The 16,849-nt window shown below is 45.5% G+C and overlaps 1 protein-coding gene across 4 annotated transcripts in view; it reads left to right on the forward strand.

Moving 5' to 3' along the window:
• Positions 1-286: 286 nt before the first annotated feature.
• The window catches only part of LOC144737520 (guanylate-binding protein 1-like), a 100,355-nt gene continuing 83,792 nt past the window's right edge, over positions 287-16,849 (forward strand). For 2 of the 4 annotated variants that reach the window (XM_078620248.1, XM_078620250.1), the window contains exons 1-3: positions 287-747; positions 10,205-10,259; positions 15,791-15,831. In XM_078620248.1, the coding sequence (XP_078476374.1) occupies positions 564-747; positions 10,205-10,259; positions 15,791-15,831 (280 nt within the window). In that variant the 5' untranslated portion in view covers positions 287-563. Of the gene's footprint in view, positions 748-2,415; positions 2,437-10,204; positions 10,260-15,790; positions 15,832-16,849 lie in introns of those variants that run through there. The other 2 variants (XM_078620249.1, XM_078620251.1) reach the window with 2 other exon arrangements.

Below are 16,849 nucleotides of genomic sequence, written 5' to 3' on the forward strand. Positions count from 1 at the left end.
CAAGCCCCTTGCAGAGATGATCTCCAAAGCGAACTGCTGCGGGAGGGTGGCAATTTTTTTGTAGGCTGCCCTATATAGATATCGTTATAACCATTTGGACTATAGGGGCATTCCACCTGAACAATCACGTAGCAATCACCAACCTTAAAGTGCCCTTCTCTGGTTGGCCAGTGGGCAATCAGACCTGATCTTAAAGCCCCACTTAAAACGGGTCTGAAAACGAAGTAAAAAACAACCCTGTTATCACAATTAACGAGGAACACAGCATTTTGGTCTGTATGTAATTGCCTTGGGCAAAGTTCACAATGTAAAAACTCTGACACCCCTTAACTTAACGTGAGAGTGAAGACCCAACCGACGCGCACACACACGCACACCTGCTGAAATATACAATTACCTGTTGAGAGTGATAAATACATACACCTAAGAAACAGACATACACAAACCTGTTGAGAACGATACAGGCACACACACTCGTTGAGAGAAACACAGAAGCTTAGCCTGGCACCCGTTAAGAGAGACAAAAACACTCAAACATTCACAGAGATCAAGGCAAAAAAGTCATGACCACGTCGTCGCCGTACCCAAGCATGCCGCTTCCGTTCATCATGACAGACGACACCGGGAGATTCTACATCAACGAGGACACGGCGCAGGTTCTGGGGAGAATCAAGAAGCCCGTGGTGGTGGTGGCGATAGCTGGGAAATATCGAACCGGGAAATCCTTTCTCATGAACCGACTCGCAAGTGAGTGGATTACTAAGGTGGTTGAGTGTGTGAATGGATGGGTCAGTAAATTAGCTCAAGGTTGTGTATCTCCTTGAATGGGGTTCTAATCCGCTAAGTGGTCTGAAGTCGTCGGAAGGTTGCGAGTTCAAATCCTTTTAGGGTGGGGTTGACTCAGCCCATCATCAATGCGAGATTGTTTAAACTAGTATCATGTTATAGGGAAGTAAACATTCTTCGCATTTTGGATAGACGCACCCCACCATATGAATGTGGAATTTCCACCACTGGCTCAGGGCTCTAAACAGGTGTTGAACACCATGTCGATACTCATTGAATTAATTTCTACTCTATCTGTTCGGGTGAGTGTAAGGTCGGGTTAATGGTTGGGTGCATGTCAGGTTAGTAGAAGCCTCAGATCATTATTAAGACAGTGCTGGTCTGATTCTGGTGCGGGAGTGAAGCGTTGGTGACTGGTTACCACACAAAACGTTGAACCCAGTGACCTGAGTCTGATTCCCGACCATGGTTAACGTCAGTGCCGAGTAACATGTGGACTAGTTCTGGTCACTCCACTTGGGGGTATGATCAAACAACTCATGTGACCATTCATCCAGTAGTGAAAGTCTTTATCAGCCTCTGATCACATTCCCAAAGGCACACAACATCAAATGTTGAGGTAAGAACCAACACCTGGGTGCGTGAGTGGGTAAGTGGGTCAGTAGGTGGGTAAGTAGGTGGGTGAGTGAGTGGCTTAATGGGTGGATGAGTGAGAGGGTGTGTGGATCAGTTGGTTAGTGAGTGGATAAGCCAGTGAGAGGCTGGGTGGGAGAGTCGGTGGACACGTAGTTGAATTGGTGAATGGGTGGGTTGGTGAGTGGATGGGTGCGTGAGAGGGTGGTTGAGAGGGTGGGTGGTGAGTTGTTGAGTGGGTTGGTGGACGAGTGGTTGGGTTAGTGATTGGGTGGGTGAGTAAGTGAGTGAGTGTGTGCGTGAGGTGGGTGAGTAGATGCAAGGTGGGTGGGTGAGTAGGTGAAAGGGTGGGTGGGTAGGTGAAAGGGTGCGTGGATGCATGGTTGGGTTGGATGGGTGTGTGGATCTGAGTGGATGATTGGGTGAGTGGCTTGATGGCTATTTGAGAGGGTGGGTTAAAGGGTCGGTTAATTGGTGAGTGGGTGGGTGGTTGAGTGGATTAATGGGTGAGTGGATGAATGGATAATTGGGTGGTTGAGTGCGTGGATGGGTGAGAGGGTAGGTAAGTTGGTTAGTGAGTAGAAAAGTAGGTGAGTGTGTGAGAAGCTGGGTGGGTGAACGAGTGGGTGGACGAGTGGTTAGATTGGTGAATGGGTGGGTTGGTGAGTGGATGAGGTTGGGTGAGTGGGTGATTGGGTAAGTTGCTTGATGGGTTGGTGAGTGAGTTGGTGGGTGAAAGAGTGGGTGAGTTGGTGCGTGAGAGGGTGGGTAGGTGAGGTGGATGAGTAGGTAAAATGTGGATGGGCGAGTGGAAGAGTGAGTAGATGAAAGGCTGGGTGGATAAGTGGTTGGGTTTTTGAGTGGGTGGCTGAGTGGATGAGTGAGTGAGTGGGTATATGGTTGGGTGGGTGAGTGGGTTATTTGGTTGGTGGCTTGATAGGTGGGTGGGTGGGAAAGAGTGTGTGTGGGAGAGTAGGTGAGGTGGTTGAGTGTGTGGGTTCGTCACTAGGTGAAAAGGTGGGTGGACGAGTGGGTAGATTATTGGGTGTGTGGGTGATTGGGTGGTTGAATGTGTGGGTGGTTGGGTGGATGAGTGGGTGTGTGGTTGAGTGGCTCGGTGGGTAGATGGGTGAGTGGGTGCGTGAGAGGGTGGTTTGGTGGGTGAGTGGGTGGGTGAGTGCGTGCGTCAGTGTTATTGTGACCTGCGGTATGGTTGTTAAAACAACAGCTTCCCAGCTTTTCGATTTAAAGCTTTCGTGACTGCAGGGATCCATCTTCTTGGTTCTTTCGGTAAAGTCACCGAAAGAACCAAGAAGATGAGCTTCCCAGCTGTGGACGAATTTGAGATACGTTGTAGGGCAATTATATGTATTCAAAGTAAAATTTTAAAAAAGTGTTTGACCTGGAAAAGAAAACAAATATTATCTGCTGTCGCCTTAGCCTGATTAGTAATACAGATATTCCATAACAGGTCAGATGACATTGATGTACCTAACACATTCATGATTTTATTATGAATGAGAATATAATTGTTTAACATTATGAGAGGAACTGTATTATTGCTAGTCTTACGTAATATCATCGCCGAATTTTTATAGTTGACAAAATACGCGTTTTGTCAATCTATTCTAGAATTGTAACCAAGTTAGTGTTGTAAAATCATCTCAAATTAATTACGTTTCTTTGAGTTTGTCATGAGAACATTGCAATTACTCCAAACAGTGATACTTGATGTAACTTTGGATGCGTAGGTGTTCCATTTGTTGTATTCGGGAACCCCCTCTATGGGATTATTACCATCCACCAGTTTGAATAAAAAGCAGCAGAGTTTAAAAACATATGGAATGTCATGATAATGACTTTAATGCCAATGATGCAAATGGAATTTACATCAGTGTAATTGATCGTAATGTAATTTATGATTGTCATTATGTGTAACATTTACCAGGCTTGCAAAGGTTAATTTGCTCTTTCTCTCCTCTGGCCGCCGCGGGGTGGATTTCCACACAGCTCTCTCAATGACATGCGAATTTCTCTGCTCCAGCACCCCTACCTCTCTCTCTGTGCCCCACCCCCACCCCCTCTCTCTCTCTATTTAAGGCCTCGACACAGAGGCGTTGGGTCTATGTTGTGTGTCTCTCTCTGTGTTGTCTCTCTCTGCTTGTGTGTCTGTCTGTGTCTCCGTGTCTGTGTTTGTCTCTCTCTCAAATGTAGTTCTATCTGATGACGATTGCTTGTGTTGCAATCGAAACGTCGTATTCTATTATTTAATTTATTTTCTTTCTACGTGACTTTACCGAAAGAACGAAACGAGTAAATGCTTATGCATGTGGGAGAAACCAGAGCACCCGGAGGGTGCAATATTCAATGCCCATAGAGAAGGGAGATGTTTTATGAGTATCCACTTGGTTGTACTGCATTCTGCTGGCAAGCCAGGATATTGCATATCGATGCCAAGGGAAGGGAGTCTTACGACGTATCATGTGTGTGATACACCCACTCTTGCTTCCACAGTGATGGATTCCATGCGTGTGTCACCACTTCCGGCCTAACAGTGTTAGACAATGCGAAACAATAGACGGTGATTTATGAAGTTTAAACATTATTTTTCTCAAACAAGTCATATAAGTACACTTATAATATATTTTACCCTATATCCTAAGTTTTCCGGCTTCACACGGGTCTCAGTCATCAAATGTTGAGTAATATATTGCATTGCTGTCTTAGAATAATTGAATGCTGCATATGAAGTCGGTAAATGTGTGTATTTTGTTATGGTTTTTGGGTGGTGTGATACAGTCGCAAGACTTTTTTGTTTTTTGATAAGAGGACAGCTTTTAAATCGGTTACCCTTGGAAAGTTTCAGGTTAGACAACGTTGTATGTATTTTCACCTGGTGCCAATATGAAAAGATTTGTCGCACTGCCAACTCTGCAGCAACCAACGTTGAGTTGACCATGAGAGAAGCATGCACTTAGCAGGTTGAGGCCAACAACTTTGAGTGATTGACTCAGTTCCTTATTGGTGCTCATTGCAAAACTGAGGTGGACAGGGAATTGATGGCGTTTAAGTTGACAGAACAGGTCAGAGTGATTCAGAGTGATTGACTGGAATGCGTGGAATGAATACATGGTGTCCTGCTGCATGACCAGTCATGTTTCTGGCTTTCAATTACATGGGGCATAATTTTCTTCACGACTAATCATGTACAATTGCAAAGTGTTCGTGGGTCTAAATTCCTGAGAAGCATGATGGGTACGCCAATATTTACGTAAATTTGTGTGGAGGCAGACCAGGTGGTTGCAGAGAGTTGAGAAATTATTTAGGGTCGTTGACTGCCTCATTAATGTCCAGTACAGTGTCAGTTGACTTGAATATGTAAGGAGTGCCTGGCAACTCGGAACGGAGGTCGTTGTTAGTGATATTAACAGTGTAATTTTTTCGTGCGAGGATGGCTCTGTCGCATCGCCACTTGTGGTCCAGGAATTGGCATGCAAAATCACCAATGACAGCTTCTTTAAGTTGCTGAAGTGATTCAAATGGTGTGCTAATGTTGGTCATCTAAATACTTCCATATCCATTGTCAGGTAGTATGGCTTCATTGTCATTTTTCCTATTGTTCTCCATCTTGAATATGTGACCAGACAAGCTCAGTTTCCTTCTCATTACCACTTTGTGTGGTACAACCCAGGGTTTCTGGAAGGCAAAGGTCTTTTCCTGTGAGCCTCTTTCCTGCAAAAGTATATTACGTGCAGCCCTCTTCTCCTTTAGCAATCTGCCAATGGTGGTATTAGTCTAGTCAAACCAGTCCCGGTGGTTGCACCTTGTGGTGCCAGGCAACCGAACAAACACCTTCTGTGCTATGTATTTGAGGAACTTCCAAAGATCCTCCATATCTAAGATGAACGCTGAGTAGCGACCCCACCAGTGCTGCTGCCATGGCTTCCTGGAACTGGGCAATTGTAGCGTCAGAGTCCAAATGGACAATGTTGACTTTCGTTTTGAAGGTTTAACACAGACTTCTTGATCTTAGCGCGCATTGAAAGGGACCACCTGGTATGCCACAGAATGTGGTCTGTGTCCACCTCAGCTCCATACATCATCCTGGTTATAACGATTTCCCAAACATCTATTTGTTTGGTGATCATGTAGTCAATCATAAGCCAGTGTTTACATTGTGTATGCATCCAAGTTGTTTTTAGTCTGTAGAGTATTTTTTTACGCAAACATTGATAGCAGCATTACTCTATAAGCATCATATTTATACGTCTCCATGTCTCCATCTCCGTCTTAATCCAGGAATAAAAGGCACCCTTCATTATTATCTAGCCCTCATGAGGTGTTTATTTTCCGAATAACAAGGATCAAATCAGAATTAAATGTATTCTTACCTTTCTCCGGATTGGTCGTGGTAAGGGCATAAGCACATGTTATGGTAAAAAAGCAGTCCTGCAGAAGGGGCATCCGCAAAGTATTCAGGCAAAAAATCCTGTATGACGTTTCAGGCTCTGAACATTTCGGGGTCAAGCAATGTTCTAACATTCCATGTTGTGAATGTTATTCTTGTTATCTTACTCGAAATTTACCCCAACATCTTGGCCAACTTTGATAGGCTGGTTGTGCTTGAATTGTTTGGATCATCTGTGGAATGCACAGTGACACAGAACACCCTATCGAACTTAATCTCTTTTTCTTAGGTTTTTTCGGTAAAGTCACGTAGAAAGTAAAATAAAATAAAAACAAAAATCACGACGTTTCGGAGGCAACACAAGTCTCCGTCATCAGGTGGGACCGTCACAGCCAGATTAGCTGTATCAAGTGAGGCAATGATTCAAGATGTAATCCCTTAAAAGCGAGTTGAGGGGGAGGGAGAGGGAGGGGGGAGCTCATCAGACTATGGTAGCCAATGAAAGGAACGTATCGGGAGGGAGGGGGGGCGAGGCCAAAAGGGTGGGCGATGGACGTGGAAGCGCTTGTGCGCAAGCGGCCAATTACTGCACACGCCAACACAATGGAGCGATTGTGCGCAAGCGGCCAGCCACTGCACCCGCCAACACAATGGGCAGAGAGGAGGAGGGGAGGTCTAATACACATGATAGACAAAAGAACGAAAATGATGATGGGTACAAACTTAGGGGGAGCTCATCAGACTATGGTAGCCAATGAATGGAACGTATCGGGAGGGAGGGGGGGGGCGGGGGGGGGGCGTGGCCAAAAGGGTGGGCGACGGACGTGGAAGCGCTTGTGCGCAAGCGGCCAATTACTGCACACGCCAACACAATGGAGAGAGAGGGGGAGGGGGGGGTCTGATACACATGATAGACAAAAGAACGAAAATGCCCATGTTTATACCAATGCTGGCTGAACAATGAAGAGAGTACTGTTAAAAATAACTGGGGATGTTAACACACTTTACCGAGTGTTAACATCCCTCACTCGGTAAAGTGTGTTAACATCCCCAGTTATTTTTAACAGTACTCTCTTCATTGTTCAGCCAGCATTGGTATAAACATGGGCATTTTCGTTCTTTTGTCTATCATGTGTATCAGACCCCCCCCTCCCCCTCTCTCTCCATTGTGTTGGCGTGTGCAGTAATTGGCCGCTTGCGCACAAGCGCTTCCACGTCCGTCGCCCACCCTTTTGGCCTCGCCCCCCCCCCGCCCCCCCTCCCTCCCGATACGTTCCATTCATTGGCTACCATAGTCTGATGAGCTCCCCCTAAGTTTGTACCCATCATCATTTTCGTTCTTTTGTCTATCATGTGTATTAGACCTCCCCTCCTCCTCTCTGCCCATTGTGTTGGTGGGTGCAGTGGCTGGCCGCTTGCGCACAATCGCTCCATTGTGTTGGCGTGTGCAGTAATTGGCCGCTTGCGCACAAGCGCTTCCACGTCCATCGCCCACCCTTTTGGCCTCGCCCCCCCTCCCTCCCGATACGTTCCTTTCATTGGCTACCATAGTCTGATGAGCTCCCCCCTCCCTCTCCCTCCCCCCTCAACTCGCTTTTAAGGGATTACATCTTGAATCATTGCCTCACTTGATACAGCTAATCTGGCTGTGACGGTCCCACCTGATGACGGAGACTTGTGTTGCCTCCGAAACGTCGTGATTTTTGTTTTTATTTTATTTTACTTTCTACGTGACTTTACCGAAAAAACCTAAGAAGATGATTCCTTGCAGTCACGAAAGCTTCAAATCTAGAATTAATCTCTTTTGTTATTCAAAAAGAGTAGGACCATAGAGTGCTCGTGTCATAGTCCAAATGTGAGTTATACATTACTCAACTGGGATTGCATATGGCAACATAAGGAAAGAAAGAAAACATTAAAACTACTGCAGACGATTTGTGAAACATAGCACCTTTGATCGAGGGATTTGATCAGAGGATTTTAATTAACACCAACATGTTGCATGTATAACAGCACCAGAAGCAATAACAGCAACAAGAACAGCAGCAACAGGACCAACTGGAAAGCAGCAACAAAACAGCAACTGCAACAACATCAGCAACAAACAGCAGAAACAACAGCAGCAGCAACCACATCTTGCAATGGTGATGTTGCAACTTCTGCTTCACTCGCAGAACTCTAGCTCAGGAAGCCGAATGGTCTGGTGAAGCAATGCCTCCCCTCTTCCCTGGAGAATGAGGGGCTATACCCGAATTTCTCTTGGCCTGGATCGACAAATTAATGATATCTCATCCAAAGGTCACCGATACTTTGGTGAGACGCACCAGCAAACACTGCACAGCATCCATCGTGCAGAAGGGAGTGCTGATCGGTTCCACACCAACTGTGCTACGATCTGCTGTGGAAATGCCGCTTGTTGCAATGCCTCGCAAATGGTTATGCTGTTGACTCGATATATTGGCTGTTACTGAAACCTGGGTATATGACGCCTCACCGGACGTAATTAAGCATGAGGCTGCATCTAACGGATATTTTATTGTACATCAGCAACATCGCAAAAAGCCGCAGCAGGCATGGTGGTAAGATCACACAGATTCACCCTGGAGACCTCTTCATGAAGGTCCTGAGGAACTCATTAACAATCACGTCATTCGAGGTGCTGCTTGTGAAAATAACGAACAGGGTGCGGAGGCTTTTGATCACCGTAATCTATCGACCACCGTCTTCACCGGTGTTGGAAATAATTGCCGAGCTTTCTGGTTTGCTAGACATTGGGTCACCTTGGCTCTCACTACATCATCTGTGCTGACTTAAACTGTTCCGAACTTACTGATTGTTTAAAAGAGCTATATAACTCCGTGGGCTTTACCTGGTAAAATAAAAACAAATATATACTGAGAAACAAATCCCCCGTAAAGCCTTTCAAAGGCTGTTGGGGCAAGTGCTATTAACAAGTACCTATGAAGGCCGAAATAGCATACAATGGGGTAGGTGGCCAGCATCACGTCTGGGCGCCTTTGTCTCCCCTGTGGCGAAGTTTACACATGACACCAGATACTAATTTGAGGATAAGTCGACCTAGGGGGGAAGCCCAGGACCACTTCATATAATCGCTATCACTAATGATGGCCATGAGCGGGAATCGAACTCACGTTGTCGGTTCATAGAGCAGTGCACAAGCCACTCCACCACCGTTTCCCACATATACATATGTATAGTCCCCGAATTACGAACGGACTGTGTTTCTTGTTCCTATCATAAGTCGAGCTGTTCATACTTCGGCACATACTGTACACACTGTAAGTAAAATATATTACAGTTATACAAAAAAGGGAAACATTGTTATGCTCATAAATAAGAAATATTGTCCATTTATATATAATCCTGTGAGAAATATTGTATAGTAAATAAGACAAAATAATGTAACGTGAAAAGAAAAAGTTATAATATCACTTTCCTTGAGTCCTGGTGCTGGAGGATTGTTCCACTGAACAAAGGAGTTCTGTGGTTCGGTTCACAAGTACGAGAAGATGTTCATAACTCAGCACTGGGAGAGTGTTGGTGAATAACACACATTCGTAAAAATGCCTTCATACCCAGGGGTGTCAAAGTTGCCAAATTCTGGTTTGTGAGGGTATGATAGTACGGTAATTAGAATACAGCAATCCTTCACCATCTGTGTGTTTCCCATTCACGGTATTTACGTATGCGCGGTTTTCCTTCGGTATACTCATTTTCTTATCGTGGTATGGAGTTTGTGTATCTACGGTTTAGCACGGCGACCAGCACTTGTAATTTCATATCACTCACATCTATATTCCCTCCATGCATCATCTCATCTCCCAACTCCCGCCACCGCTCTCTTTCCACCACTTGGTAGAGGATGAGGGTGGACAAAGCCCCCCCCCCCCCTCCTCCTTCGAAGCCTCATCAACATCACCATGAACTTCAACTCTCAACATTAACGATAAAATAAAATAAAAATGTAATTATGTTATTTGAACATGTATTGCTGTTTATGCTATGCCTTTTATTTGTATTTAGTGAAGGAATAAGCAAATTAGTTAGGCTTTGACGAGTGCGACCGTCACTCTACTGTTGCCCTAACCTCCTATTTCCCATAAGACCTTGCTATTGCCAACCACGCTTTTGACCAAATATTAAGGGCCACAGAGCTTTGCCAATTGCTAACACCAACTTTTGCTATGCCCACTTGTCTGTGGTTTAAAATGCCTCTGAATCACCCTCTGTCCCTGACAATAAATTATATGTCTGCATTACACATTTTGTAACGTTTGAGATTAAATATTAATGAATTATTTAGCATATTAAAGAAAATGTTGATTATTGTATCACTGCTTTGTCTCATCACAACAGAAGCAGTGAAACCTGTCTTAAAGCTGGACATGCATCCCAAGTTTGCGATTAAGAGGTGAGCCTTATCTGTCTTCAGTTGAGATATGAGGTGGCTGGGTTGGCTTAGAAATGAGTGCCGAGTTGGCAATAATGCAGTCCTTGATTTCAAGTCTGTTTCAACAAATTGGTGTCTGAATAGCAGTTGATGGTCTCAACCTGGCACCTGAATAGGGAACAACTTACAAAAGTCGAGAATTTGTGTAACACTTGTCCTAACTCTAAATAAATATGGTATTAATCTTATGAAAACGCAAACATTCCATTATAAATAAGGGTCGATCAATACCACTGTAAAGGAGAGCCGACACAAGATTGCAGGGGGTTCGTCTTTTAATCCTTTTCTCCCATCCACACCTGTCCCCAGCCGTCCCAATCTCGTTCCCGCCAAAGGCCCCGTCTCCCGCCCGTTCTCCCTTTATCTCTCCTCGATCACCCCTCCCACTAACCCTCCTATTGGTGGGAATCCTTCCCCTGACACCCCTACACCACCATGGAGATAGACATTACTCATGTTCATACACGTGCACTTTGACAAGCATACACACATCCAAACACACACGTGCACAATCACTTGAAAATACTTTCACTATGCTTACACGGACTCTCATAAATAATAACAAAGATCATTTTAATAAACGAATAGCGACTTCCGGTGACTTTATGACCGAGTCAGCAGTGCTCAATAAGACCACTTCGACCCTTTCATTAATATCAGCCCAATGCACGAGGTTTCCGACAGTTTTTTTATTGGAAGACTCAGATTCTTGCATGCCTTTCTCCCTGCACGAAAAAGTTAGAATTGTATTTTAACTCGGTCCTGTCTTATGTAACTGAAGCTCAGGCCGCTGTTGGCTTGCCTTACACTCCACGTGATGAAGAGCGGAAAGAGTCACAGGCAAGAAGTCCAAGGCCTCCTCTTCATTAAACTCTCCAATCAAGGAAAGACCTGAGACCCCTCCTGGAGGGATTCATGGGATGCTACCAGCTTTACTTGAAAATGCCAATCAACTTTTCCAAAACACCCGGGAAGTTGGTCAATAAACGGAGGAGAAACCCACTCTACTCCGGGTCTCAACAAAAAAACTAAACAGGCTTAATGAGAGGGTAGAAAAACAAGAGTTAGCTATGGCATCTCTTCCAGGAACACGGGAACCTGAGAAAAGTAGATAATAACAAACTCAAGGTGCTAAAGAAGGCGTTTAATAATCCATGTGGTAAGGGCTGGGAAAGTCAACTGAAGGCCTCTGGTGACGTGAAGGGGGTAGAGGACACTGCTTCCCAAGGAGCCATCTGCTATATTCAAAAACTCTGACCCTCTGTACAAAAGAACCCTGAAACTCCGCATCAACAACCAACACACTTGGTTGGAAGGAAAGAGGGGCAAGATTTAATGGAAGCAAATAATCTGAGACCCCACCCCCTTCCCCAATTGGCATGAGACTGAAGAAGCGCTAAAAATGGCAAGAATATTAAAGTGTAAAGCCACTAAAATTGAGGGAAACTTTACATTACTTGACCTTACTTCGGCTGACTAGAAGAAGATTAACTTCCTCCCTCTGCATAGAGATATGGAGAACAGGAATGGGGTGCGCTTACAATTGCTCTATCCAGCCAAACTTCGAATCCACATTGCAGGGAGAAGGTGAGATTTCCTAACCCCGAGTGAGGTGATGAGGTGCCGGGAGTTCCAGTAAGTGCTACAGAGACTCAGGGCAAGTGAGGGGAACCAATGAAGGAGTGCTGTTTGAGCCTGGTGGTCCCTGGGTGGTGGATTGGGCTCACCGGTCCTGCGTCTTCAGCGCATTGACAACACATATCCTTACCTGTGTAATGGGTTCGACTGAGTCGCAGACGTAGACTTGGAGGCAATACGTTTATTCAGTTCCAACACACGGGGTAACTTCCCCTTACCAGAATAACAACCTAAGGTAATGACCACCTGGCTAACCACACTAGTTACCACGTAACTGCTACTATGGACCAGGACCAATGACTTCGGCCTGAGTCCACGTGTTGGAGACTCGTTGAACGGAGAACATAGATGAAGGGTTTCTTCCAGGATGAACAACCACCCTGGTCCCTCTCGGGACCCGGTTTATATTCTCTGTGGCATGACCCGCTCCACTCTTGGCCATGTCCACCTTCTAGAATCCTCGGGAAGGATCTGGGTCCCAATCACGTGACACCCTTAGCCGCTTCTTGGGGCCCCTCTGTCAACTTAATCACGTGTCCTCCTGAGTCAACCAGAGTGCCATGGCCACACACAACCTCATCTTTCGGTTGGCACCCACACACCCTGTCCTCTAGGGTCGGCACTGCACATAAAGCGTGGTGTCATCCAGCGCTATTATTCAGCGCACACTGTGCCCCTCTAGGGCAGGTACTGCACCCACAGTATGGTGTCAACCAGCGATGTCACTACATCACCTCCCCCCCCCCTCGTAAAACTCAGTCATCCCGGCTGTCAACTCACCCTCAACAAAAACAAAAGCCCCTCAGTGTGCCTCAACAAATAATACCCCATCCCATATGTACTATATCCACAATATATACAGTGATGAACGGGGGAAGGGAACATAAGTAAAGAACCAACAATAAGCAAAAACAAAACAGAAGAGAGAAGGGAAGAGAGAGTGAGAAGAGAGGAAGAAGAGAAAAAAAAACGTGGTAATACACAAAACCTCGGGACCGCCTCCAGCACCAGCATCACCCACCCTCACCGTGTAACAACACCCGCAAGCACAATAAAGGCCAAGTTCAGCCAATAACCAATACGATATGTTGAGTGCGACAACCAACTGACGGCATGGGTGAACAGTCTTGGAACGAGTCCTTGTGGCCGGGCCCCCAGGCGAGGTGGGCGTAAGCTCCCTGGGGGTCCCGGGGGGAATTTGAAAATGTCCCGACGAGCCCGGCTCCTCATGAAGAGCAGTCGGTCAAGCAGACGGGCCCTCCGCTCCCGAAGCAAGCGGCGCCTTGGGGAAGTTAAACACGCAGAACCTGAGGACCAACCTCAGCGGGTACACACCTCAGCTCGCCCGATACACCCGACACTCGGTCCCTGCATAATGGAGATGAGATGAATTCACATGGTGCGATGAAAGGTTTTAGGCGAGAGGAATGTACAAAACAACTCCGTTGACCCCAGCGAATTTGAATACACTGAGACCAAACAGCCCGAATCACATCAACTGGCCCCCTCCAAGGTTTAAACAATTTGGCTGATGTACCCACCGGTACCTGGGGACAGTGCAGCCAGGCTCTGTCACCTGGACCTCACTTATGTCCAGAAAGACGGAGACCCTCAGCCGCTCATTTGCCAATTGGCATGAATTAGAATTTCCCCTGGAAGCCTCGCGCACTTCCGAAAGCCTCTGAAGGGTAAGGCACATGGGCTCCAAAATTTTTGATTTGGCCCTGCTTGGCTCGGGTTGTAATTGGACATCAATGGGGGGATCGTGTTCTCTCCCGTACATTTAAAAAAATGGCAAGTAGCCAGTGGACGCATGAGGGGCCATTCTATAGGTAGCCAGGACCCCAAAAACATGCAAGTCCCAGTCAAGCTGGGACTTGCTCCACCATTCCATCTGTCTGGGGGTGGTAGAGCGACATATGTATTTTTTTTTCCCAACAAATCATACACCTCCCGCAGCAATTTAGAAGAAAATATTTTACCCTGATCGGTCAGAAGGTGGTCAGGGGTCCCCTTGTCCATCACATAGCCGTCGAGGAATGCCTCGGTGATGGCCACCGCCGACTGGTTGGGAAGTGGCCAGGTCATCGGCCACCGTGAAAAATATTCGACGCCCACCAGTAACTACTTATTCCCACGAGGGGTGGTAGGAAATGGACCGAGGACATCAAGAACAACCAGCTCATTTATGCGGGAAACTCGAATGGATTGCAATGGTGGACACCAGGGTTTAGACGGGGGTTTCTGCCGAGCGCACTGCACACACCTCTTCAATACGTTAGCGACATCTTCCACCATACCGGGCCATAAGAAGTCGAGCTTAAGTGTGGCTAGTGTCTTGCGCACGTGCACCGCCCAGATGACTTTACCCCATAGGGCAGTGGGCATGACAATGTTGTAACGGCGCAACCCTCTGTCCCAATACATGAGCAACCTGCCTCTGAGGATGACAAAGGCTACACCCTGTCGATACCCACCCCCGTCCGCCCCCTTCACACAGTGTCATAAATTAATCAGGGAAGCGTCCTCAACCTAGAGGCGTCCCCACCCTGCATTGTCCAAGCCAATAACAGCGTCACACACCTCAGGACCGTCGGCTTCATCAGGGGTGTCAACCTCGATTGACGGCACAATGGGAGGGGGCAAGGCCTCTGCAGGCGTCGTACAGCGCCCCGAGCCTGAGAAACATGCGCACCCGTCACTCGTTGGCAATCGCGACAGGGCATCTACATTCATGTGTTGGGAACCTTTGCGGTAGGAGACAATTAAAGAATACTCTTTGGTTCTTTCGTTAAAGTCACGTAGGTAGAAAAATTAATAAAATAAAAAAATAATATATCAGACTCTCTGCGTTGCATTGCATTACATTTCCAAACAAATAGCTGAGTTTGTTTTCTCAAACTGCCTATTTCTCTCTATAAAATGTAACAGGCTCTTATAGGTCCATTCGCTCTTTCTCTCCCCCTGCCGCCGCTGGGTGGATTTCCACACAGCTCTCTCATTGACATGCTAATCAGCTAATGTCTCTGCTCCAGCAGACCCACCTCTCTCTCTGCCCCAACCCCACCCTCCTCTCTCTCTATTTGAGGCCATGACACAGAGGCATTAGGTCTCTGTGTGTCTATGTTGTGTCTCTCTCTGTGTGTCTCTGTGTTGTATCTCTCCGCTTGTGTGTATGTCTGTGTGTATCCGTGTCTGTGTTTTGTCTCTCTCTCTCAAATTTAGTTCTACCTGATGAAGACTGCTTGTGTTGCAATCGAAACGTCGTATTCTATTATTTAATTTGTTTCCCTTCTACGTGACTTTACCGGAAGAACCAAAGAGTAATTCCTGCAGTCACAAAAGCTTCAAATCAAGTTTAAAACACTACTGATTGTGCTGAATTTAATTGAACTTGACTAGGTATTTTTTCGTAGCAAAGGAATTAAGCAGAACATAAAGCCGTTTTAATATCTCCCCAAATATCAACATTACACGTTTCATGAGACACGTAACCTCTGGGAGTGTATACTTTCAGCAGAATTTGTTTAACAAAACTAAACAACTGGACTAGTTTTTGACAGCGTCTTATTTGTAAAGTCAGGCTTGTCTAACCTATGCTGGTGAACGGCCATCTAGTTTTAGATAATATCTTATAGTCATGGATCCGAGCTTGCAGAAAAACTACATATAATACATGAAACTAAATAATCATTAGTATAATTGTAGATAATTTAAGATGGTATGTGTAAAATACACTTTTATTATGTATATGTAGAGGCAGATATGTGAATGGGGAATATTGTCTGCTGATATATGTTGTTCCTTATAATCTCCACAACGACACGAATGATTAATTTGAATTTGTTGTACAGGTCAGAAGGAGAATCAAGCCTACATCATAGTAAAGAACCAGGTAAATAACATGCACTACACATATACAAGCGGTGTTGTATCACGCTTAGAACATAGCTGGGTGTGATTTGTCAAATGTTCAGTGAATGGGATGAACATAAAAATGATTTTAACCCGCACTGATCAGCACGGAAAAGCACGGTCAAACAGTTCGCATATAAAATAAGGAGGCATTTGTCCATTTATTAGACGGAATAAAATTTATTACAATTCCTGCAGTCACGAAAGCTTCAAATCAAGTTTGAACGACCTCTACGGGGAGGATTTAAGTTTGTTATCTCTTTCTCTTTGTGTCTCTGTTTGTCAAATTTCACACTTAACTTCTAATTTAGCAATCTTTGGAAGAACGTAATCAACCAGGCTATTCGTTAACTGTGTGTTAACCGACTCTCTGTGTGCATTCCATTACATTTCCAAAAATGTTGCTAAGTTCGTTTTCTCAAACTTCCTATTTCTCTCTCTAAAATTTACCAGGCTTGCATGGGTTTTTCTCTCCCCCGGCCGCCGCGGGGTGGATTTACACACAGCTCTCTCATTGACATGCTTATTTATCTGCTCCAGCACCCACACCTCTCTCTCTGCCCCACCCCCCTTTGTCTCTATTTAAGGTCTCGACATAGATGCGTTGTGTCTCTATGTGTCTATGTGTGTGTCTCTCTCTCTCTGTGTGTCTCTGTTTTGTCTCTCTCTGCTTGTGTGTCTGTCTGTGTGTCTCCGTGTCTGTGTTTTGTCTCTCTCTCAAGTTTAGCAATCTTTGGAAGAACGTAATCAACCAGGTAGGGTGTGACTGTTGTGTTAGCCGGTTCTCTGTGTTGTATTGCATTGTATTTCTAAGTTTACTAGGTTTGTTTTTTACCTGATGACAATTGCTTGTGTTGATATCGAAACGTCGTATTATATTATTGAATTACTTTTCTTTCTACGTGACTTTACTGAAAGAACCAAAGAGTAATCATTGCTTCTCAAGACTCTGAAACCGTCCTGGTCATGCACGTTTGGGCGCTTTAGCTATTTCTTAA

Source organism: Lampetra planeri, chromosome 71 (assembly GCF_965212315.1).
Source record: "Lampetra planeri chromosome 71, kcLamPlan1.2.h2, whole genome shotgun sequence".
NCBI classification, from domain to species: Eukaryota; Metazoa; Chordata; class Hyperoartia; order Petromyzontiformes; family Petromyzontidae; genus Lampetra; species Lampetra planeri.